The 26,072-nt window shown below is 58.0% G+C and overlaps 1 protein-coding gene across 1 annotated transcript in view; it reads right to left on the bottom strand.

Moving 5' to 3' along the window:
* MSMP (microseminoprotein, prostate associated) overlaps window positions 1-21,999 on the bottom strand; it is an 84,402-nt gene extending 62,403 nt beyond the window's left edge. Inside the window, exon 1 of the mRNA XM_078677170.1 lies at window positions 21,410-21,999. Within this exon, the coding sequence (XP_078533296.1) occupies window positions 21,410-21,512 (103 nt within the window). The 5' untranslated portion in view covers window positions 21,513-21,999. The remainder of the gene's footprint in view (window positions 1-21,409) is intronic.
* Window positions 22,000-26,072: the final 4,073 nt, after the last annotated feature.

A 26,072-nucleotide genomic window follows, 5' to 3' on the forward strand; every position in this document is an offset into this window, starting at 1 on the left:
CTCCTGATGACTGCTCTGAAGGTGTCTGGAAGCCACTGGTAGCACCCGATGGCTGCTCTGAAGGTGTCTGGAAGCCACTGGTAGCTCCCGATGACTGCTCTGAAGGTGTCTGGAAGCCACTGGTAGCACCCGATGGCTGCTCTGAAGGTGTCTGGAAGCCACTGGTAGCTCCCGATGACTGCTCTGAAGGTGTCTGGAAGCCACTGGTGGCTCCCGATGACTGCTCTGAAGGTGTCTGGAAGCCACTGGTAGCACCCGATGGCTGCTCTGAAGGTGTCTGGAAGCCACTGGTAGCACCCGATGGCTGCTCTGAAGGTGTCTGGAAGCCACTGGTAGCTCCCGATGACTGCTCTGAAGGTGTCTGGAAGCCACTGGTAGCACCCGATGGCTGCTCTGAAGGTGTCTGGAAGCCACTGGTAGCTCCCGATGACTGCTCTGAAGGTGTCTGGAAGTCACTGGTGGCTCCCGTTGACTGCTCTGAAGGTGTCTGGAAGCCACTGGTAGCTCCTGATGGCTGCTCTGAAGGTGTCTTGGAGCCACTGGTGGGTCCCGATGGCTGCTCTGAAGGTGTCTGGAAGCCACTGGTAGCTCCCGATGACTGCTCGGAAGGTGTCTGGGAGCCACTGGTACCTCCTAATAACTGCTCTGAAGGTGTCTGGAAGCCACTGGTGGCTCCCGATGACTGCTCTGAAGATGTCTGGAAGCCACTGGTGGCTCCCGATGACTGCTCGGAAGGTGTCTGGGAGCCACTGGTAGCTCCTAATAACTGCTCTGAAGGTGTCTGGAAGCCACTGGTGGCTCCCGATGACTGCTCGGAAGGTGTCTGGGAGCCACTGGTAGCTCCTAATAACTGCTCTGAAGGTGTCTGGAAGCCACTGGTGGCTCCCGATGACTGCTCGGAAGGTGTCTGGGAGCCACTGGTACCTCCTAATAACTGCTCTGAAGGTGTCTGGAAGCCACTGGTGGCTCCCGATGACTGCTCTGTAGGTGTCTGGAAGCCACTGGTGGCTCCCGATGACTGCTCGGAAGGTGTCTGGGAGCCACTGGTACCTCCTAATAACTGCTCTGAAGGTGTCTGGAAGCCACTGGTGGCTCCCGATGACTGCTCTGTAGGTGTCTGGAAGCCACTGGTGGCTCCTGATGACTGCTCTGAAGGTGTCTGGAAGCCACTGGTAGCTCCCGATGACTGCTCTGAAGGTGTCTGGAAGCCACTGGTGGCTCCCGATGACTGCTCTGAAGGTGTCTGGAAGCCACTGGTAGCTCCCGATGACTGCTCTGAAGGTGTCTGGAAGCCACTGGTAGCACCCGATGGCTGCTCTGAAGGTGTCTGGAAGCCACTGGTAGCTCCCGATGACTGCTCTGAAGGTGTCTGGAAGCCACTGGTGGCTCCTGATGACTGCTCTGAAGGTGTCTGGAAGCCACTGGTAGCACCCGATGGCTGCTCTGAAGGTGTCTGGAAGCCACTGGTAGCTCCCGATGACTGCTCTGAAGGTGTCTGGAAGCCACTGGTAGCACCCGATGGCTGCTCTGAAGGTGTCTGGAAGCCACTGGTAGCTCCCGATGACTGCTCTGAAGGTGTCTGGAAGCCACTGGTGGCTCCCGATGACTGCTCTGAAGGTGTCTGGAAGCCACTGGTAGCACCCGATGGCTGCTCTGAAGGTGTCTGGAAGCCACTGGTAGCACCCGATGGCTGCTCTGAAGGTGTCTGGAAGCCACTGGTAGCTCCCGATGACTGCTCTGAAGGTGTCTGGAAGCCACTGGTAGCACCCGATGGCTGCTCTGAAGGTGTCTGGAAGCCACTGGTAGCTCCTGATGACTGCTCTGAAGGTGTCTGGAAGCCACTGGTGGCTCCCGATTTCTGCTCTGAAGGTGTCTGGAAGCCACTGGTAGCTCCTGATGGCTGCTCTGAAGGTGTCTTGGAGCCACTGGTGGCTCCCGATGACTGCTCTGTAGTGTCTGGAAGCCACTGGTGGCTCCCGATGACTGCTCTGAAGGTGTCTGGAAGCCACTAGTAGCTCAAAATGACTGCTCTGAAGGTGTCTGGGAGCCACTGGTGGCTCCCGATGACTGCTCTGAAGGTGTCTGGAAGCCACCGGTGGCTCCTGATGACTGCTCAGAAGGTGTCTGGGAGCCACTGGTACCTCCTAATAACTGCTCTGAAGGTGTCTGGAAGCCACTGGTGGCTCCCGATGACTGCTCTGAAGGTGTCTGGTAGCCACTGGTGGCTCCCGATGACTGCTCGGAAGGTGTCTGGGAGCCACTGGTAGCTCCTAATAACTGCTCTGAAGGTGTCTGGAAGCCACTGGTGGCTCCCGATGACTGCTCGGAAGGTGTCTGGGAGCCACTGGTAGCTCCTAATAACTGCTCTGAAGGTGTCTGGAAGCCACTGGTAGCTCCTGATGACTGCTCTGTAGTGTCTGGAAGCCACCGGTGGCTCCTGATGACTGTTCTGAAGGTGTCTGGAAGCCACCGGTGGCTCCTGATGACTGCTCTGAAGGTGTCTGGAAGCCACTGGTGGCTCCCGATGACTGCTCGGAAGGTGTCTGGAAGCCACCGGTAGCTCCCGATGACGGCTCTGAAGGTGTCTGGAAGCACCTGGTAGCTTACGATCGACTGGTTGGAGACACCTGCTTGTTTTTATGACCGTGTGCAGTGTGGATGACACTTGCTTAAGACTAGGACATGCGGCGTGTGGTGTTGGCTCCCTCTCACTGCCTGCACCCGGGCAGCTTGTGATAAACGCTGCCCAGTTTATCACTCCCTCCCTCCACCATGGCTGCACCTGGTGCAGTAGCGCAAGGGTCAGTCTCTGACTCCACTGTGCTCTTGTGCACCCAGTGCAGCCCCGTGCAGTGACCCACAGCAGCGTCCCGTGCACTGGCGCAGCCGCCCCTGCCCTTTATCAAGAGAGCTGGAAAGATCTGGCAATTCCTGCGGCAGGGGCCTGACGCCTGTGGCACAGTGACGCCAAATTACTGAGCACACAGGGGGCCCTCGGTGGATGTATTTCTGTCTTTTGTGTGTTTATTTATAAAGGTTTCTGTGACATTATGGAACATTCAGCAGAATCGTCAAAATGTCCATCTTTAATGGTTTGGCTGCACTCAGTAGGTTGTGCGTCACGAGACGGAGGATTATGCGGAAAGGGTCTCCTTGGGCACAGCTGGGAGAGCCCAGGGTGGGCCACACGTTTATTGACAGGCACTGCCTTGTGCAGGTATGGGTAATACCAGTTCGGTCATACTGAGCCCCCCTGAGGCGGGCTGCGACCTCTCGCCAAGGGTGCCCCACCTTCACCCTCCTGATACGCAAGGGCTGCAGGGTGGAGGGGAGGAGCCATGAGCAGGCAGCTCAGAGGGTAGAGCGCCTGCACGGAGGCTGCTGGTCACAGGCACTATCCCCTGAGCTCCCAACGCCCCTTTCATCCTTCTGGGATTATTATAGGGCGCAGCATTGGACCGCCTAAACCCAGGGACACCGGCATTGTGCAGCAGCGTAAAACCAGATTATGCGGCAGAGCTGACTAGAGGACGGAGTAAAGAAATGCATATTAAATGGCGAGGCGGATTATGTGGCATCATTCTTCTATGTGTGGTGAAGCGGATCATGCGGCAGTGTGTGCAACTGCAAATAATCCACTGCATGGAGGCATTACCGCGAGCTATTTTAGCATATTAGTGCTATTAATCTAAAACATGTGTGTAGGTTAGGAACACAAATTATACCCATTCAGTAGATCGAAATGAAGAAGCTATTTACTCCCAGCTCATAATGTTCTCTTGCACGAAACAAGAACCGCACAATGGGGCATATTATCAAGACAGGCGATAAAATTATCGCCGCTTTAGCGACAGAAAACTGCAGCTAAAGCGGCGATAATGGGCTTGATAATATGCTCTATGGAATTTCACTTGAAGCCCAAGGTAAAAGTGAAGGACATCTAACATGGGCTTCAATTGGAATTCCATATAGCATATTATCAAGCCAATTATCGCCGCTTTAGCGGCAGTTTTCTGCCGCTAAAGTGGCGATAATTTTATCGCCTGTCTTGATAATATGCCCCTGCGAGTCAGTGTTGCTCCCGGGGTTCACCAGTTTTTAATAACGTTTAGTCCTTCTGTGCCCTGGGTTTGGGCTTCACCCCTTGCTCCGGGTCACCACCTCGAAGGTTGAGACCACCCCCCCCACCCCACCTTTGCCAGGCTGACCCAACACGACCCTACCCGTGGCTCCAGGGTGCCCAGATACGTCATGTACCAACTTCTGGCCCCTGAGTTCCTGCTGCCCCTGGCTCCAATCTGCCCAACTCTAGGGGGTGCCCTACTGCCGTCCCCGAGTCCCTGCTTCCCAGACCTCAGGTATGCACACCTGTTCATCGAACCCCCCAGGACAGCGTCCCATCAGTGCATTTGAGTCAGGTATGCCCACCTGTACCCCTGAACCCCCAATGGCCAGTGTCCCATCGCTGCCCGGACCTCAGGTATGCCCACCTGTACCTCTGACCCCTCTGTGCAGTGTCCAATCGCTGCACAAACTGCAGGTATGCCCACCTGTACCCTAGCCCCCTCTGACCAGTGTTAGACGGACCGGGAGGGTCGGCCGAGGATAAGGGGAGAGGTCTCCGGGGAGATCCGTCTCCAGCAATCGTACAGACAAATAACTTCCCCCCCACTGACGTACACCACACAAGGATAAGGTTCAACTTTACTTTATAAGCAATTCTTTAAGTACGGTGAGGTGGTACAAGGAGGTCTGGACTCCGGGGTCCCCTCTATTCTAGTCTCTTGGTTGGGTAAGGGGGTAGCGGGACAGTCTCGTTACCACTCTGGGGGATGTGGTGGTAGATGAATTAGCTCACAATCCTCGAGCTCGGCGTTCTAGATGATCGGGCCGCGGCGGAGCCAGCAGGTCCCGGGATGGTTGAAGGTAGTGACGGTCCGCGGCGGAGCCAGCAGGTCCCGATGAAGATGGGTGCAGAGAGCCGCGGCAGCGCCAGCAGGCAGATCGGTAGTTCGCAAGGCAGGGCTACGGCAGCGCCAGTAGTCCGTCAAGGATGAGTTCTTCACTGCGTCTCTCGACTCCAGGATACAACTGCCTTCCTGCTCTGGAGCTGCGCCAGTTATAGGTCTGGCGCCCTTTGATGTCCGGACCCTCGCACTGGGAGGTCGGGAGGTCCGGGATGAGGGAGTCCAGACACCCAGCAGGGGGGTGGAGCCAGCGCCCGGGGGAGCTGGGGGCGATCGGCACCTGGCGGGGGAGAGCCATCGACACCTCTTTCTCCCATTGACCTGCCAAGTAGTCCGCTCACCTCCTGGGTGGATGGTGGTGCCGGGATGTCGGGGCCTGGCCAGGCCCAGGGTTAGGGTTGATCGGAGGCCACGCGGCCTCGTGGTGCCGTGTCCAAGATGGCGCCCAGGCCGGGCGAGAGGGCCGGTAGGGAATCGGGCCCACGATGTGGAGATGTTCAGGGGCAGGGGCCCTATAGGAGACGGGAAACGGGTTGTTGTTGCGTGTAACGCCTGAGGAGCGGGGCTCGGGCCTGGTCGTGCGGGGAGGGAGCAAGCCCTACACGTGGCCTGTCCAACATGCGTCCCCCCCAGCTGAAGGCGGGGAGAGTCACCCATCCTCTTGGGGACTCTCCTCGTCGAGGCGGAAAAAGCGTGACAGGCCATCTGCGTTGGCGTGGTCTTGCCCGGGTCGATGTTCCACAGTGAAGTCCATCCCCTGCAGGGAGATGGACCAACGTAGTAGTTTCGGGTTTTCCCCCCGCATCTGCATTAGCCATTGCAGGGGTCGATGATCGGTCTGGACCCGGAAGTGGGTGCCGAAGAGATAAGGCCGGAGCTTTTTGAGGGCCCACACCACGGCGAAGGCCTCCCTCTCGATGGTGCTCCAGCGTTGTTCTCGGGCCAGGAGCCGTCTGCTGATGAAAGCCACTGGCTGGTCAAGTCCTTCGGGGTTCAGCTGGGAAAGGACTGCCCCAACGCCATGGTCGGAGGCATCTGTTTGGACGATAAATTCCCGACTGTAGTCGGGGGCCTGGAGCACCGGGGCGGAGCACATGGCGGCCTTCAGCTTCTCGAAGGCCGCTTGACAGTCTGGGGTCCAGTTGACCTTCTTGGGTTGGTTTTTGGATGTGAGTTCCGTGAGGGGCCCTACAATGCTGCCATAGTCCCTCACGAACCGCCGGAAGTAGCCTGTGAGTCCCAAGAAGGCGCGGACCTCGGTCTGGGTGATGGGGGGCTGCCACGACTGGATGGCAGCGATCTTGAGTTGCAAAGGGGCCACCAGACCGCTTCCCACCTGGTGCCCGAGATAGGTCACGGACCCCTGGCCAATTTGGCATTTGCTGGCCTTGATCGTGAGGCCAGCTCGTTGGAGGGCCTGTAGCACCTCTCGGAGGTGGTGGAGGTGGTCGGACCAGTGGCGGCTGTACACAGCGATATCGTCCAGGTAGGCGGCGCTGAATTCTTCGAGTCCTGCCAGGACCTGGTTCACTAGCCGCTGAAATGTTGCTGGGGCATTCTTCATGCCGAATGGCATGACCTTGAAGTGATAGTGGCCATCAGGAGTGGAGAATGCAGATCGTTCTTGGGCCCGGGGTGTGAGACCGATCTGCCAGTAGCCCGCTGTCAGGTCGAAGATGCTGAGGTAGCGGGCAGCTCCCATGCGGTCGATTAGTTCATCTGCTCGGGGGATGGGGTGTGCGTCTGTTCTGGTGACCGCATTCAAGCCCCGGTAGTCGACGCAGAACCGAAGCTCCGGCGTGGCGCCGGGGGCGGCCGCTTTGGGGACCAGTACCACTGGGCTGGCCCAGGGGCTGTCTGAGGGCTCGATGACCCCGAGCGTGAGCATCTTGGCCACCTCCTCTTGGATGCAGGCCCGTACCCGATCTGGTACGCGGTAGGCCCGATGGCGGACAGGGGGACTGTCTCCAGTGTCCACGTCGTGTAAGCACCAGGGGGTGACCCCTGGGGTGAGGGAGAACAGGGTGGCGAACTGCAGCAGGAGGTCTCGGCAGCCTTGGCGCTGTTCCAGGGTGAGGGCCTCCGAGAGTCGGACCCCGTCCACGGAGCCGTCCTTCTCCCGAGACCGTAGGAGGTCAGGGAGGGGTTCGGAGTCCTCCTCGGTTCCATTGTCGGTTGCCATCAAGAGGCTGAGCTCTGAGCGTACAAAGTGGGGTTTAAGTCTATTAGCGTGGAGGACCCGGAGAGGGTTTCGTGAAGATTCCATATCGATGAGATAGGTGACAGGGCTCTTGCGCTCGATTACTTTGAAGGGCCCCGTCCATTTGTCTTGCAGGGCGCATGGTTCGGTGGGAGACATTACCCACACTTGTTGGCCGGGTTCAAATTCGATGGAGGATGCATTCTGATCGTACCACCTTTTCATGTCCTCCTGACTGGCCTCCAGGTTTGCTTTTGCCATCTCTCTGAACCGTCTGGTCTGGTTGCGGAGGGTTAGGAGGTACTTGAAAACATCTGGAGGGTTCTTTAGAGGGGGCATTTCCCAGCCCTCTTTGACTAGGCTGAGCGGCCCCCGCACCGGGTGCCCATACAAGAGTTCGAACGGGCTGAAGCCGAGGGACTTCTGGGGGACTTCTCGGTAGGCAAAGAGAAGGCACGGTAGTAGCACATCCCACTGGCGACGGAGGGGCTCTTCCAACCCCCCAATCATCCCTTTGAGCGTGCGGTTGAACCGCTCAACCAGTCCGTTTCCTTGAGGGTGATAGGGGGTCGTGAATCGGTAGGTGACCCCACACTGTTGCCAGAGGGACTTCATGTATTTTGAAATAAAGTTTGTGCCCCGGTCGCTGACGACTTCTCGGGGGAAGCCCACCCGGGAGAAGATCCCCATCAAGGCCCGGCCGACTACCGGGGCTGTCACAGTTCGCAGGGGAACAGCCTCGGGGTAGCGGGTGGCGTGGTCCACCAGTACTAGGATGAACCGATGTCCTTGTGCTGTACGGGGGTCCAGGGGTCCCACAATGTCTATCCCCACCCTCTCGAACGGGGTGGTGACCACTGGAAAAGGTTGCAGAGGTGCTTTAAGCTTGCGGCCGCTCTTCCCGCTGGCCTGGCACGTGGGGCAAGATCGGCAGTGTTGGAGTACGTCGTTCCTCATCTTGGGCCAGAAAAAGTGGGTCACCAGGCGACTGTAGGTTTTATCCTGACCCAGGTGGCCAGCCAGGGGGACATCGTGGGCCAGGTTTAGCAAGAAGTCTCTAAAGCGGAGGGGCACCACTAGTACTCGACTGGCCCCTAACTCTGCGATTCTCTGTTCGCTGTACAACAGGTCATTGTCCCAATAGACCCAATGGGTTCCGGAGGTATCCCCTGCACTCTGGGCGAGGGCTTGTTGGCGGAGTCCCTCGAGGGAGGGACAGGTCTTCTGCTCGTGGCGAAACTGTTCTTGGGTGGGCCCCCCCTCCTGACGCCACTGATCCAGGCCGGGAAGGTCCTGAGGCTGAACGAGCCCCTCGGGAGTTTGTTCTGGGGTGACGGCACGGTCGGTGTCAGGAGCGACCGGGGGAGGAGGTGCCGGCCATTCAGGTTCTTCGGGTCGGGGGATGGCACGGGCAGTCATGGACCGGGTGGTTACGCACGCCCAATCCGGGATGCCCAACATCCCTAGGTGCTCTCTCCTCTCTACGGCAGCCCACGGGGAACTCTCAAGATCATTTCCCAGGAGACAGTCTACGGGGGCATCATCTCGGACCGTCACTTCCAACATGCCGGAGACTCCTCCCCACTCGAAGGGGACGCAAGCCATCCGACATAGACTCTCCGAATTGTCGGCTGAACGGACAGGGCAGAGGACGTTCGGCAGAATCTGTTCTGGGGTCACCAGGTGACATCGGACGGCCGTTACACTGGCCCCGGTGTCACGTAGGGCTTCGGCCCGGCGTCCATTAATGTTCACCCATTGGCTGTACTTCCGGGTGTTGGCGGGTAGGGGGACCCGCGGGACCATGTCTCTTCCCCCTAGGCACGCTAGAACCATGGCGGCTGGTTCCCATTCCTGGCGTTCTTGCTCACATTCCTCATGTTCTTCGTAGATTTGTTCTTCCCCCAGGGCGGCGGCAGCCATCTGGCGGGGTCTCGGAGTCTGGCTCTGTGGACAATTCGGGTCGTTGGCGTAGTGGCCTACTCGCTGGCATCGGTGACACGTGACATTGGCTCTGTATCCCGGCCGCGCCGGGGTGTTGCCCCGGTTGGCCGGGGGTGGGGTGCTGGTAGCGGGAGCGGCCGGGGCGTTGTCTCTCCCTCGTCCCTGGCCCCCTCCTCCTCCTCGGGGACGGTGCTGACCGTGGTTGTTCCGGTTCTGTTCATGGGGCCCAGTTCGGCCCACTCGGGTAATTTCCCACCGGTCAGCCTCGGCGGCAAGCTGTCGTGGATCAGTTAATTTACTGTCGAGGAGGTGCTGCCTGAGCTCGACGAAGCAGTTGTTCGATAGATGCTCCCATACCATGAGATTGAAGAGTTGCTCGTAAGTCGTTACGTTGCTTCCCTTGATCCACCCCTCGAAGGCCCGGCTGAAATAGTTCACGTATTCCACCCAAGTGGTGCCCGGGATCCGAGTGCAGTTTCGGAACCTCTGGCGGTACATTTCGGGTGTGAGCCCATAGCGGGTGAGGAGGGTAGCTTTCATGTGGTCATAGGAGGTCATCAGATGGTCTGGGAGCTGTAGCAGGGCATCGCGGCCCTCATTGACGAACCTCCCCCATAGACCGGCTCCCCAGTCGCTTCGATCGATCCGGTGGGAGGTCATAGCGATCTCGTAGGCCTTGAACCATTGCTGTATGTCATCCTCTCGGAAATATTCTCGAACGACATCCTTGGGGATGTGTACCTTCCTTTCTGTCACCCCCGGGGGGCGCGGTTGCTCGGGCACTCCTAATTCTTTGTTCTGCTTGCGTAAGTCTATCTCAGCTAGTTTGCGTTCGTGTTCGTACGCCAGTCTCTTCTCTTCAAGCTCTCTTTGTCTCTGTTTCTCTTCCCGTTCTTCTCGGAGCCGCAGATGTTCCAGATTTAGTTTTTGTTCGGCTAATTTGAGTTCGCCATCCATTTTGAGCCGGGCCATCTCTAGCTCATGTAGTCGGTTTCTTTCTCGTTCTTGGATCTCATCTTGCGAGAGACCCGTTCTTCGCTCCTCGGGAGCCGTGGTGTCTTTCTCTGCTGTTGCGAGATTTTGGTCCGGGGGTCTGACGGCCCCGGTTTCTGCCCATGACTCAATGGCGTGCTTGAAATCGTCTTTAGTATTCAGACCGGTGGTAGCGATACCTAGTTCAATGCAGAATTGTTTCAGCTCACGATGGCTGTATTCTTCCAATTTCTCCATCTGGAATTTTTCGGTGGATCCGCTTTCTTTGGTTGACATTGTGGTTTTGTCGTGGGGTGAGCTACTCTCTGTACGATTATGCGTTGATTCGGATCCCGTCGCTGGCCACCAATGTTAGACGGACCGGGAGGGTCGGCCGAGGATAAGGGGAGAGGTCTCCGGGGAGATCCGTCTCCAGCAATCGTACAGACAAATAACTTCCCCCCCACTGACGTACACCACACAAGGATAAGGTTCAACTTTACTTTATAAGCAATTCTTTAAGTACGGTGAGGTGGTACAAGGAGGTCTGGACTCCGGGGTCCCCTCTATTCTAGTCTCTTGGTTGGGTAAGGGGGTAGCGGGACAGTCTCGTTACCACTCTGGGGGATGTGGTGGTAGATGAATTAGCTCACAATCCTCGAGCTCGGCGTTCTAGATGATCGGGCCGCGGCGGAGCCAGCAGGTCCCGGGATGGTTGAAGGTAGTGACGGTCCGCGGCGGAGCCAGCAGGTCCCGATGAAGATGGGTGCAGAGAGCCGCGGCAGCGCCAGCAGGCAGATCGGTAGTTCGCAAGGCAGGGCTACGGCAGCGCCAGTAGTCCGTCAAGGATGAGTTCTTCACTGCGTCTCTCGACTCCAGGATACAACTGCCTTCCTGCTCTGGAGCTGCGCCAGTTATAGGTCTGGCGCCCTTTGATGTCCGGACCCTCGCACTGGGAGGTCGGGAGGTCCGGGATGAGGGAGTCCAGACACCCAGCAGGGGGGTGGAGCCAGCGCCCGGGGGAGCTGGGGGCGATCGGCACCTGGCGGGGGAGAGCCATCGACACCTCTTTCTCCCATTGACCTGCCAAGTAGTCCGCTCACCTCCTGGGTGGATGGTGGTGCCGGGATGTCGGGGCCTGGCCAGGCCCAGGGTTAGGGTTGATCGGAGGCCACGCGGCCTCATGGTGCCGTGTCCAAGATGGCGCCCAGGCCGGGCGAGAGGGCCGGTAGGGAATCGGGCCCACGATGTGGAGATGTTCAGGGGCAGGGGCCCTATAGGAGACGGGAAACGGGTTGTTGTTGCGTGTAACGCCTGAGGAGCGGGGCTCGGGCCTGGTCGTGCGGGGAGGGAGCAAGCCCTACACGTGGCCTGTCCAACAACCAGTGTCCCATCGCTGCCCATACCTCAGGTATGCCCACTTGTACCTCTGACCCCCTCTGACCAGTGTCCCATCGCTGCCCCGACCTCAGGTATGCCTGTGGAAAATGACTAAAATCGGTATACATAAGCGGCGTTCATTTATGTTCGCCATAGCCACTGTTGAGCGTAAAGTGAAAATCATGAAACATTGGCCACACCATCTTGTCCCTTTTTAGGCCCCTTCGTGCGCGTAAGTGGCAGCCATTTTGAAAACCATGGTCTCTCTGCCCACTACCGATAGCCAGCGCGTCTCTCCCCCTCACTCTCTGACCTCGCAAGCATCCCCCCGGGGCCCTGACAGCCACCAGCCTCTCCTGCTTGGGCCATAAACGCACCTCCAGCGCGACCCTTCCTCCGAGCCACATCCCGTGCTGAACCCCCACACTCTTTCATCTCATTCATAGAACAAGCTCCTTTGATAACCTCTTCCTCCCTGTCCGATTGTCCGACCTGTTCCCAGGCCACCACCTAGCCCAGCAGATACAGTTTACTGCCCCTACAGTGGGACCCCGCCTCACATCAAAGGAGCGGGGATTAATCAATGCCTTCACACCCCAGATCCGACCGATCGCCCGCAGTCCTGTTCCCAGCGGAATGTCCAGCTGCGCGATAGCCATCATGCTGAGATTGGGGTGGGGACTCCTACTGTAGATATGTGTGGGAACGGGCCTGAACAGGGGATTCCAAAGATGCCTTTTTCATACTTCAAAGCAATGCCACGGATGTCATGAATGTAATAAAGCAATAAACCTGTGTATAAGAGGCCAGGCCTCAAGGATGCGTTTAGAGCACCTCGAGAAGATACCCTGTTGTCTGATTTGATGTGTTCTGCTCCGTCGGAATAAACTCCTGTTTCCTGCCTTCCTGTCTCCAGTGCCTGCCTCTTTATTTGGTAACCGTGAGTTGGGCGAGAGGCGGCTAACGCCGGGCAAACCTTGAAAAGGGGTAATCGACCTGATCTGCCTGACCCTTTTTCCACATGCCGACCTGTACCTCTGACCCCCCTCTGGCCAGTGTCACACCGCTGCCAAGATCTCAGGTATGCCCACCTGCCCTCTGACCCCCTCTGGCCAGTGTCCCATCGCTGCCCAGACCGCAGGTATGCCCACCTGTACCCCTGACCCCCTCTGGGCAGTGTCCCACCGCTGCCCCGACCTCAGGTACGCCCACCTGTACCCTAGCCCCCTCTGCCCAGTGTCCCATCGCTGTCCCGACCTCAGGTATGCCCACCTGTACCTCTGACCCCTCTGGACAGTGTCCCACCGCTGCCCAGACCCCAGGTATGCCCACCTGTACCACTGACCCCCTCTGACCAGTGTCCCACCGCTGCCCAGACCTCAGGTATACCCACCTGTACCTCTGACCCCCTCTGACCAGTGTCCCATCGCTGCCCAGACCTCAGGTATGCCCACCTGTACCTCTGACCCCCCTGACCAGTGTCCCACCGCTGCCCAGACCCCAGGTATGCCCACCTGTACCCCTGACCCCCTCTGACCAGTGTCCCATCGCTGCCCAGACCTCAGGTATGCCCACCTGTACCCCTGACCCCCTCTGACCAGTGTCCCACCGCTGCCCAGACATCAGGTGTGCCCACCTGTACCTCTGACCCCCTCTGGGCAGTGTCCCATCGCTGCCCCGACCTCAGGTATGCCCACCTGTACCCCTGACCCCCTCTGGGCAGTGTCCCACCGCTGCCCAGACCTCAGGTACGCCCACCGGTACCCTAGCCCCCTCTGGGCAGTGTCCCATCGCTGCCCAGACCTCAGGTATGCCCACCTGTGCCTCTGAGCCCCTCTGGGCAGTGTCCCATCGCTGCCCAGACCTCAGGTATGCCCACCTGTACCCTAGCCCCCTCTGGGCAGTGTCCCATCGCTGCCCAGACCTCAGGTATACCCACCTGTACCTCTGACCCCCTCTGACCAGTGTCCCATCGGTGCCCAGACCTCAGGTATACCCACCTGTACCTCTGACCCCCTCTGAGCAGTGTCCTACCGCTGCCCAGACCTCAGGTATGCCCACCTGTACCTCTGACCCCCTCTGACCAGTGTCCCATCGCTGCCCAGACCTCAGGTATGCCCACCTGTACCTCTGACCCCCTCTGACCAGTGTCCCATCGCTGCCCGGACCTCAGGTATGCCCACCTGTACCTCTGAGCCCCTCTGGGCAGTTTCCCATCGCTGCCCAGACCTCAGGTGTGCCCACCTGTACCTCTGACCCCCTCTGGGCAGTGTCCCATCGCTGCCCAGACCTCAGGTATGCCCACCTGTACCTCTGACTCCCTCTGGTTGTCTCATCGCTGCCCAGACCTCAGGTGTGCCCACCTGTACCTCTGACCCCCTCTGGGCAGTGTCCCATCGCTGCCCAGACCTCAGGTGTGCCCACCTGTACCTCTGACCCCCTCTGGCCAGTGTCCCATCGCTGCCCAGACCTCAGGTATGCCCACCTGTACCTCTGAGCCCCTCTGACCAGTGTCCCATCGCTGCCCGGACCTCAGGTATGCCCACCTGTACCCTGACCCCCTCTGACCAGTGTCCCATCGCTGCCCAGACCTCATGTATGCCCACCTGTACCTCTGAGCCCCTTTGACCAGTGTCCCATCGCTGCCCGGACCTCAGGTATGCCCACCTGTACCCCTGACCCCCTCTGACCAGTGTCCCATCGCTGCCCAGAACTCAGGTATGCCCACCTGTACCTCTGACCCCCTCTGACCAGTGTCCCATCGCTGCCCAGACCTCAGGTATGCCCACCTGTACCCCTGACCCCCGCTGGGCAGTGTCCCACCGCTGCCCAGACCCCAGGTATGCCCACCTGTACCCCTGACCCCCTCTGGGCAGTGTCCCACCGCTGCCCAGACCTCAGGTATACCCACCTGTACCTCTGACCCACTCTGGCCAGTGTCCCATCGCTGCCCAGACCTCAGGTGTGCCCACCTGTACCTCTGACCCCCTTTGGGCAGTGTCCCATCGCTGCCCAGACATCAGGTATGCCCACCTGTACCTCTGACCCCCTCTGGGCAGTGTCCCAATGCTGCCCAGACCTCAGGTATGCCCACCTGCGCCTCTGACCCCCTCTGACCAGTGTCCCATCGCTGCCCAGACCTCAGGTATGCCCACCTGTACCCCTGACCCCCTCTGGGCAGTGTCCCATCGCTGCCCAGACCTCAGGTATGCCCACCTGTACCTCTGACCCCCTCTGACCAGTGTCCCATCGCTGCCCAGACCTCAGGTATGCCCACCTGTACCTCTTACCCACTCTGGCCAGTGTCCCATCGCTGCCCAGACCTCAGGTGTGCCCACCTGTACCTCTGACCCCCCCCCCTGGGCAGTGTCCTACCGCTGCCCAGACCTCAGGTGTGCCCACCTGTACCTCTGACCCCCTCTGACCAGTGTCCCATCGCTGCCCCGACCTCAGGTATGCCTGTGGAAAATGACTAAAATCAGTATACATAAGCGGCGTTCATTTATGTTCGCCATAGCCACTGTTGAGCGTAAAGTGAAAATCATGAAACATTGGCCACACCATCTTGTCCCTTTTTAGGCCCCTTCGTGCGCGTAAGTGGCAGCCATTTTGAAAACCATGGTCTCTCTGCCCACTACCGATAGCCAGCGCGTCTCTCCCCCTCACTCTCTGACCTTGCAAGCATCCCCCCGGGCCCTGACAGCCACCAGCCTCTCCTGCTTGGGCCATAAACACACCTCCAGCGCGACCCTTCCTCCGAGCCACATCCCGTGCTGAACCCCCACACTCTTTCATCTCATTCATAGAACAAGCTCCTTTGATAACCTCTTCCTCCCTGTCCGATTGTCCGACCTGTTCCCAGGCCACCACCTAGCCCAGCAGATACAGTTTACTGCCCCTACAGTGGGACCCCGCCTCACATCAAAGGAGCGGGGATTAATCAATGCCTTCACACCCCAGATCCGACCGATCGCCCGCAGTCCTGTTCCCAGCGGAATGTCCAGCTGCGCGATAGCCATCATGCTGAGATTGGGGTGGGGACTCCTACTGTAGATATGTGTGGGAACGGGCCTGAACAGGGGATTCCAAAGATGCCTTTTTCATACTTCAAAGCAATGCCACGGATGTCATGAATGTAATAAAGCAATAAACCTGTGTATAAGAGGCCAGGCCTCAAGAATGCGTTTAGAGCACCTCGAGAAGATACCCTGTTGTCTGATTTGGCGTGTTCTGCTCCGTCGGAATAAACTCCTGTTTCCTGCCTTCCTGTCTCCAGCGCCTGCCTCTTTATTTGGTAACCGTGAGTTGGGCGAGAGGCGGCTAACGCCGGGCAAACCTTGAAAAGGGGTAATCGACCTGATCTGCCTGACCCTTTTTCCACATGCCGACCTGTACCTCTGACCCCCCTCTGGCCAGTGTCACACCGCTGCCCAGATCTCAGGTATGCCCACCTGCCCTCTGACCCCCTCTGGCCAGTGTCCCATCGCTGCCCAGACCGCAGGTATGCCCACCTGTACCCCTGACCCCCTCTGGGCAGTGTCCCACCGCTGCCCCGACCTCAGGTACGCCCACCTGTACCCTAGCCCCCTCTGCCCAGTGTCCCATCGCTGCCCCGACCTCAGGTATGCCCACCTGTACCTCTGACCCCTCTGGACAGTGTCCCACCGCTGCCCAGACCCCAGGTATGCCCACCTGTACCCCTGACCCCCTCTGACCAGTGTCCCACCGCTGCCCAGACCTCAGGTATACCCACCTGTACCTCTGACCCCCTCTGACCAGTGTCCCATGTCAAGTCAAGTCAAGTCATATAATGTATATAGCGCACTACATACCCAGAGGGTTTCAAGGCGCTTAGGAAGGGGAGGAGGATTACTTGTCAAATATCCACGTTTTAAGTTGCTTTCTGAATGCTAGGTGGTTCTCATCGCTGCCCAGACCTCAGGTATGCCCACCTGTACCTCTGACCCCCTCTGACCAGTGTCCCATCGCTGCCCAGACCTCAGGTATGCCCACCTGTACCTCTGATCCCCTCTGCCCAGTGTCCCATCGCTGCCCAGACCGCAGGTATGCCCCACCTGTGCCTCTGATCCCCTCTGCCCAGTGTCCCATCGCTGCCCCGACCTCAGGTATGCCCACCTGTGCCTCTGATCCCCTCTGCCCAGTGTCCCACCGCTGCCCAGACCGCAGGTATGCCCCACCTGTGCCTCTGATCCCCTCTGCCCAGTGTCCCATCGCTGCCCCGACCTCAGATATGCCCACCTGTACCTCTGACCCCTCTGGACAGTGTCCCACCGCTGCCCAGACCCCAGGTATGCCCACCTGCCCTCTGACCCCCTCTGGCCAGTGTCCCACCGCTGCCCAGACCCCAGGTATGCCCACCTGTACCCCTGACCCCCTCTGACCAGTGTCCCACCGCTGCCCAGACCTCAGGTATACCCACCTGTACCTCTGACCCCCTCTGACCAGTGTCCCACCGCTGCCCAGACCTCAGGTATGCCCACCTGTACCTCTGACCCCCCCTGACCAGTGTCCCACCGCTGCCCAGACCCCAGGTATGCCCACCTGTACCCCTGACCCCCTCTGACCAGTGTCCCATCGCTGCCCAGACCTCAGGTATGCCCACCTGTACCCCTGACCCCTCTGACTAGTGTCCCACCGCTGCCCAGACATCAGGTGTGCCCACCTGTACCTCTGACCCCCTCTGACCAGTGTCCCATCGCTGCCCAGACCTCAGGTATGCCCACCTGTGCCTCTGACCCCTTCTGGGCAGTGTCCCATCGCTGCCCCGACCTCAGGTATGCCCACCTGTACCCCTGACCCCCTCTGGGCAGTGTCCCACCGCTGCCCAGACCTCAGGTACGCCCACCTGTACCCTAGCCCCCTCTGCCCAGTGTCCCATCGCTGCCCCGACCTCAGGTATGCCCACCTGTACCTCTGACCCCTCTGGACAGTGTCCCACCGCTGCCCAGACCCCAGGTATGCCCACCTGTACCCCTGACCCCCTCTGACCAGTGTCCCACCGCTGCCCAGACCTCAGGTATACCCACCTGTACCTCTGACCCCCTCTGACCAGTGTCCCATCGCTGCCCAGACCTCAGGTATGCCCACCTGTACCTCTGACCCCCCCTGACCAGTGTCCCACCGCTGCCCAGACCCCAGGTATGCCCACCTGTACCCCTGACCCCCTCTGACCAGTGTCCCATCGCTGCCCAGACCTCAGGTATGCCCACCTGTACCCCTGACCCCCTCTGACCAGTGTCCCACCGCTGCCCAGACATCAGGTGTGCCCACCTGTACCTCTGACCCCCTCTGGGCAGTGTCCCATCGCTGCCCCGACCTCAGGTATGCCCACCTGTACCCCTGACCCCCTCTGGGCAGTGTCCCACCGCTGCCCAGACCTCAGGTACGCCCACCTGTACCCTAGCCCCCTCTGGGCAGTGTCCCATCGCTGCCCAGACCTCAGGTATGCCCACCTGTGCCTCTGAGCCCCTCTGGGCAGTGTCCCATCGCTGCCCAGACCTCAGGTATGCCCACCTGTACCCTAGCCCCCTCTGGGCAGTGTCCCATCGCTGCCCAGACCTCAGGTATACCCACCTGTACCTCTGACCCCCTCTGACCAGTGTCCCATCGGTGCCCAGACCTCAGGTATACCCACCTGTACCTCTGACCCCCTCTGAGCAGTGTCCTAGCGCTGCCCAGACCTCAGGTATGCCCACCTGTACCTCTGACCCCCTCTGACCAGTGTCCCATCGCTGCCCGGACCTCAGGTATGCCCACCTGTACCTCTGAGCCCCTCTGGGCAGTTTCCCATCGCTGCCCAGACCTCAGGTGTGCCCACCTGTACCTCTGACCCCCTCTGGGCAGTGTCCCATCGCTGCCCAGACCTCAGGTATGCCCACCTGTACCTCTGACTCCCTCTGGTTGTCTCATCGCTGCCCAGACCTCAGGTGTGCCCACCTGTACCTCTGACCCCCTCTGGGCAGTGTCCCATCGCTGCCCAGACCTCAGGTGTGCCCACCTGTACCTCTGAGCCCCTCTGACCAGTGTCCCATCGCTGCCCGGACCTCAGGTATGCCCACCTGTACCCTGACCCCCTCTGACCAGTGTCCCATCGCTGCCCAGACCTCAGGTATGCCCACCTGTACCTCTGAGCCCCTCTGACCAGTGTCCCATCGCTGCCCGGACCTCAGGTATGCCCACCTGTACCCCTGACCCCCTCTGACCAGTGTCCCATCGCTGCCCAGAACTCAGGTATGCCCACCTGTACCTCTGACCCCCTCTGACCAGTGTCCCATCGCTGCCCAGACCTCAGGTATGCCCACCTGTACCCCTGACCCCCTCTGGGCAGTGTCCCACCGCTGCCCAGACCCCAGGTATGCCCACCTGTACCCCTGACCCCCTCTGGGCAGTGTCCCACCGCTGCCCAGACCCCAGGTATGCCCACCTGTACCCCTGACCCCCTCTGACCAGTGTCCCATCGCTGCCCAGACGTCAGGTATGCCCACCTGTACCCCTGACCCCCTCTGACCAGTGTCCCACCGCTGCCCAGACATCAGGTCTGCCCACCTGTACCTCTGACCCCCTCTGGGCAGTGTCCCATCGCTGCCCCGACCTCAGGTATGCCCACCTGTACCCCTGACCCCCTCTGGGCAGTGTCCCACCGCTGCCCAGACCTCAGGTACGCCCACCTGTGCCTCTGAGCCCCTCTGGGCAGTGTCCCATCGCTGCCCAGACCTCAGGTATGCCCACCTGTACCCTAGCCCCCTCTGGGCAGTGTCCCATCGCTGCCCAGACCTCAGGTATACCCACCTGTACCTCTGACCCCCTCTGACCAGTGTCCCATCGGTGCCCAGACCTCAGGTATACCCACCTGTACCTCTGACCCCCTCTGAGCAGTGTCCTACCGCTGCCCAGACCTCAGGTATGCCCACCTGTACCTCTGACCCCCTCTGACCAGTGTCCCATCGCTGCCCAGACCTCAGGTATGCCCACCTGTACCCCTATCCCCCTATGGGCAGTGTCCCATCGCTGCCCAGACCTCAGGTATGCCCACCTGTGCCTCTGAGCCCCTCTGGGCAGTGTCCCATCGCTGCCCAGACCTCAGGTATGCCCACCTGTACCCTAGCCCCCTCTGGGCAGTGTCCCATCGCTGCCCAGACCTCAGGTATACCCACCTGTACCTCTGACCCCCTCTGACCAGTGTCCCATCGGTGCCCAGACCTCAGGTATACCCACCTGTACCTCTGACCCCCTCTGAGCAGTGTCCTACCGCTGCCCAGACCTCAGGTATGCCCACCTGTACCTCTGACCCCCTCTGACCAGTGTCCCATCGCTGCCCAGACCTCAGGTATGCCCACCTGTACCTCTGACCCCCTCTGACCAGTGTCCCATCGCTGCCCGGACCTCAGGTATGCCCATCTGTACCTCTGAGCCCCTCTGGGCAGTTTCCCATCGCTGCCCAGACCTCAGGTGTGCCCACCTGTACCTCTGACCCCCTCTGGGCAGTGTCCCATCGCTGCCCAGACCTCAGGTATGCCCACCTGTACCTCTGACTCCCTCTGGTTGTCTCATCGCTGCCCAGACCTCAGGTGTGCCCACCTGTACCTCTGACCCCCTCTGGGCAGTGTCCCATCGCTGCCCAGACTTCAGGTGTGCCCACCTGTACCTCTGACCCCCTCTGGCCAGTGTCCCATCGCTGCCCAGACCTCAGGTATGCCCACCTGTACCTCTGAGCCCCTCTGACCAGTGTCCCATCGCTGCCCGGACCTCAGGTATGCCCACCTGTACCCTGACCCCCTCTGACCAGTGTCCCATCCCTGCCCAGACCTCAGGTATGCCCACCTGTACCTCTGAGCCCCTCTGACCAGTGTCCCATCGCTGCCCGGACCTCAGGTATGCCCACCTGTACCCCTGACCCCCTCTGACCAGTGTCCCATCGCTGCCCAGAACTCGGGTATGCCCACCTGTACCTCTGACCCCCTCTGACCAGTGTCCCATCGCTGCCCAGACCTCAGGTATGCCCACCTGTACCCCTGACCCCCTCTGGGCAGTGTCCCACCGCTGCCCAGACCCCAGGTATGCCCACCTGTACCCCTGGCCCCCTCTGGGCAGTGTCCCACCGCTGCCCAGACCTCAGGTATACCCACCTGTACCTCTGACCCACTCTGGCCAGTGTCCCATCGCTGCCCAGACCTCAGGTGTGCCCACCTGTACCTCTAACCCCCTTTGGGCAGTGTCCCATCGCTGCCCAGACCTCAGGTATGCCCACCTGTACCTCTGACCCCCTCTGGGCAGTGTCCCAATGCTGCCCAGATCTCAGGTATGCCCACCTGCGCCTCTGACCCCCTCTGACCAGTGTCCCATCGCTGCCCAGACCTCAGGTATGCCCACCTGTACCCCTGACCCCCTCTGGGCAGTGTCCCATCGCTGCCCAGACCTCAGGTATGCCCACCTGTACCTCTGACCCCCTCTGACCAGTGTCCCATCGCTGCCCAGACCTCAGGTATGCCCACCTGTACCTCTTACCCACTCTGGCCAGTGTCCCATCGCTGCCCAGACCTCAGGTGTGCCCACCTGTACCTCTGACCCCCCCCTGGGCAGTGTCCTACCGCTGCCCAGACCTCAGGTGTGCCCACCTGTACCTCTGACCCCCTCAGGGCAGTGTCCCATCGCTGCCCAGACCTCAGGTATGCCCACCTGTACCTCTGACCCCCTCTGGGCAGTGTCCTAGCGCTGCCCAGACCTCAGGTATGCCCACCTGTACCTCTGACCCCCTCTGGGCAGTGTTCCATCGCTGCCCAGACCTCATGTATGCCCACCTGTACCCTGACCCCCTCTGACCAGTGTCCCACCGCTGCCCAGACCGCAGGTACGCACACCTGTACCTCTGAGCCCCCTTTGGAGGGGGAAGGGTTGGGGGGAGGGGAGGGGTTGGGAGGGCACTCACCTCTGGCTTGGAAGTAGCATTTGGCCTGAGACTCCCGCAGCGGGAGGATGAAGGCTGCGGCCAGCCGGGCGAGCAGCAGCCCCTGGAGCACGCGCAGCTTCATGGCCGGGTCCGGACCGAGGCCTCCCTTCGCCTTCTTTCCTTTTCTTTAAGTTTTACTTTGTTCTCTTCCCTCCTGCCTTCCTCTGCGCGTTTTCTTTCTTCTTCCCTTTAATCTCTCTGGTTCGCTTTGGGTTCTGTTTTTCTTCGCTCGTCCCGCTCTGTGCCCTGCTCCTGTGCCCTGTGTATCCCGGTGCCCCTCTCAGCTGGCATGCATGCCCCCTCCTGACGGGGGATATTTATAAAGTCCTGCGGGGCGCGGGCCGCGCGCTGGCAGCCCCTGGGAAGGTTGTAAAACTCATTTCCTCCTCTGATAGGCACCAAAACACCGGGACGGGCCGAGGGCGCGTTTAACAAGCTGTGAAGCGTGATTCATGCCCTCCAGGGAGGGGGCAGCGTTCCCTCTGGAGCCCCGGGGGGGCGCGAGGCTGTGCCATGAGGTAAGAGGCATGCCACCGCCTTGCCTCTCTCTGGGTTCCTTGACAAAACGCAGCCTGTCCGGGGTCTCTCGTAAACCTGAGGGTTTGAGGCGGGTGCCAGCCAGTGTGCCCACCAGTGTGAGTCTTAAGGGCCCACCTGCTGTTCTGCAAACACGACTGCGCCTGAAGAGGGCTGCACGAAGCACTCACGCACCTGAGGGCATGGGGCACCGGTCACAGCACAAGCACAGAGTCCTGCACGGATGGGCACCCTGCACTGACAACACCCTTCAGAGATTCACACCCTCACGCAGGGTCGTACACGCACCTGCACCGAGGGGGCACCCCTGCACTCGCAGCACCGTGACAGATTCACACTCTGTTAGACCTGGCACCATTGGTGTGGGTCTCCCTTCCATTTTTCGCTGTTGTCTCCTCTGTTTTTGCTGGTGTTAGATGCTCTGGGCGCTGTGCCACTGCCATTCAGTGCCAATGCTCCCTGTGTAAATATGACTGTGAATTGGTATATCCCTGATTGGCTTATTAGGTTTACCTGTTAGTCCCTAGTAGTGTGGCCTGTGTGTGCCCAGGGCTGGTAACCCGAATGCTGCTGGTGGGACTGCAGCGCTGGTTTGCGCCACCCACAGAAGCAGCTTGTAAAGTGTACCTCAGACCTGCCACTGCAGTGTCGGCGCGCAGTCCAGTACTGCTATCTTAGCTGTGAAGTGCCCACACTTCCCAGCCCCTGACCCTTCCCTTAGCATCATGTCAGTCACCCCTATGGTAGGTGCAGTGTGTGTAAGGTAGGACATGGCTTGATGTGTGTGGCATGTCCTGGTAGTGAATCACCCATTTTGTTTTCACTGCTGCAAGGCTACCTGTTCTCCATAGGCTAGAATGGGCAGACTGGCTATTACATCTTATAGTCCTATCTGACTCAGGGAACATGATAGAAATTCGAGTTTAGTATGCCTGAGCTCAGAATAATAAAATGCATCTTTTAGTGAAGTTGGTTTTAATATTCTGTGTTTGGAAATACCACTTTTAGAAATTAGGTATTTTCTTGCCTAATCCTCCAGTGTGCTCTGCTGTTATGTGTATTGGCTGTCTGTGTTTAGAGGGGCAATGCAGGCTGAGTCAGAACTGGGTTGAATAGAGAGATCTGCATTGAGTACTGGGGAGGAGTAGCTCCTGGTTCTTGCTGGGTTCAGTGACTAGAGACTTCTGAGAACAAAGACTTTTGGGGTATAAATATCTGTACCCAAACCCTTGATTTTTGTATTGCTCCTGGATGTCAAGAGGAACCTCTGTCTGTGTTACTGAAGGAATCTGCAGGAGAGGACGGTCCTTGTGCTTGTGTGCTGTTTCTTGGATTGGCCTGCAGTAATTCCCCTTGGACTTGGAAGAAGAGGGAAAAGGACTTTTGAGAGACTTTTATTTTGCTAAGCAATCACCCAAGGGCTAGAAGAGAGCTATCCTCCTGCTGGAGTCACAGGCACATCTGACTCCCACACCAGCCTCCTGATTCCTCTCAGCGAAGATTTCTATCTGCAGGTGAGGCTCCTGTGAGTTCCAGGGCCTCTAGTTCTACTACAGAGAAGAGAGAGCTGAAAATCGTCGCTAACGCCGTTTGCGAGCTGCCGCAGCTGAAGAGTGTGGTAAATAAATAAATAATACCTCTATTTTTGAATGGATAAATGAATAACAGATAGCTCAATAAATAAGAGTCAAGATTCGAGGTAGTAGGAGTTTGCAGGTTTAATACAGCATAAAGGACAGGAACAGGACAACCTGCACAGGAATGAGCTGGCGTGGCCCGGCAGCTGCCGGGGCTGGATCTGGGATGAGCGCGCTAACATTTAATAACAATACACAACCATATATACTAAAACAGTTGCATTACAATGAATACAGTAGGCGGAGCAGTGGGTGTGGTCAATAGCAGTCGCGAAAGATAAGGGTGAAAGTAGGTGTAACAAGAGGCGTATACATAGACATGTGATGTAAACGTAACAGAATATGTCATAAATGGGGCGGAAACATGGAGGGGGCTACCTAAGGAGCCGGGACCTCTAACCTAATGGTGCGCGTAAACTGACAATGACGTGTTACTAGGAGAAGCTGGGGGCTATGAACTCTGTGCTAGGAGCAGAGACTGAAGTCTGGAGAGTCAGGGCGACATGTACCTAAACCCTATCTAGTATCTGATGTTTAGAGAACATGTTGATAGAATCCAAAAGTTATCGGGGTAAAGGCTAACAGACTCTAAGACTGGAGCATGCATTATTCTACATGTAGTGCGTGATGAAGCATATTAAATGACCATTAAATGCAGTATTTCTCTTACATGGAGACGTAAAGGCTAGCCGATGACTGAAACTATTGATGCGATTCAGTAGCTCAGGAATGCAGAGAAGGAGGGCTGGACTGATAACTAGAATCATAACATACTCTTGGCAGACTGGTAGGCAGAGCCAGGCTGAACCGGGCACTGTGAGGCAGGAAGTAAGTGAAGGGTCGAGGATACAGGTGGGGGCTGTATCGCTCCTCAGCGAGGATTCAGAAGACAGGAGCTGAATCTGGTGTCCGGGCCCTTTTGAGGCCTAGAAACGGGGACTTTACAATGAAATAACGTGCACACTGAGAAACGTGGCAACGCAACTTTACATAGGCCTGATATTCATAGTATTCACGAGAACTGGAAACTGGCATACTAGAGATGGACACAAATATAATTGCGTCTTTAATCGAACATGGGGAATACATATGCATATTGATCATGCACACATAACATAAGATGGAGGACACGTAGGGACACAGAACATGGCAAAATTTACTTTTCCACATTCCCTCCTTGTCACTACGTTTCCATCAGGAAACATCAATATTCATGATACCATCTATCATTTCATACAGTATCATTTGCTCGTCTCGAATTTTCTTGGAACTGGATTTAGGACGGGACTTGGGACTAGGAACACAAGATGTAGCACAAATGCCGCAAATCGCAGGGCCACATTGTAAACAGAGGCAGCAACTGAATATGATCGCTACTGCAATACCCAGAAATGACAATACTTTCCATCCCCAGGCGGAAATTATATTCCAGAACCAACCGGACCATGTCCAGGTGCCTGGATCTTGGTGTAACATATGGGCAATTTTATGGAGTCTGGTAAACCTTGCTTGTCTGGAAAACATGTACTGTTAAGAAAAGACATATCTGTTGAGGATGACGTTAACGTGGACCATGCTCCACACGAACCATTATGTGAAAATGGATAAGGAAAGAGTGGCAGAACTCCATTCGGTGTCTGGAAAGGGGGGAGTCGACCACACACCCAACAATTTGTGGCATTGCTGGTCTGGTGTGAACAATGTAACATGCGGATAAAGGAATTATTTCGCATAGCGAGACGATAAGAGAGTTCATGAGGAGGCAGATCACTAAACGTGTGCTCTACTGTAGCATTAGCAGACTTATTTACATGAGAAACTGGAAAATACAAATAAAAAGCATAACCTGTGCAGGAAATCATAATGCTGAAATATAGCAGAAAACATAAAATAATAGTGCAACTTCTAGAGTTCTCACTAACTCTCTCTCTGTGGGGGTCTATTATATACATGTCAGAAACCGGTCTAACCGTTTCACCTAGGGGAGGACTTAGACAATCAAACTGGCTGACTTATTTTACTAGACCTTAGTTTAAGCTTATATTCCTGTTGCGGAGTTTTCTCTAACAGGGAAGGGTTCGTAGCAATGTCTTTTGCGGGACAGTCCTTAAGAATAGTACTTTGGCAGTCTTTAAGATCCTCGGAAATGTTCTTTGAAACAGGCTTTAGTCCAAAAAATCTTTTCACATGTGACAGGTGGACCCAGCCCTTCCTGCCTTCCAGCTTGACGGCAGTACGGGTGGCCAGGAGGACCTGTCGGGGTTCCTTCCAGCGAGGCTCCAGCGGACTTGAACGATCAAAATTCCGGACAAGAACCATGGATCCGGGAACGATTTCATGCGGTGCCACCTCGGTATTGTCTGGAAATGCGGCAGCAACCTGTGAACGACAAGAGTTGAGGGCAGACATCAAGGAAGCTAGGTAATCTGTCAGCATATTACTTGAAACATCGGTAATACTTCGAGGTC

Source organism: Lissotriton helveticus, chromosome 2_1, assembly GCF_964261635.1.
Source record: "Lissotriton helveticus chromosome 2_1, aLisHel1.1, whole genome shotgun sequence".
NCBI classification, from domain to species: domain Eukaryota; kingdom Metazoa; phylum Chordata; class Amphibia; order Caudata; family Salamandridae; genus Lissotriton; species Lissotriton helveticus.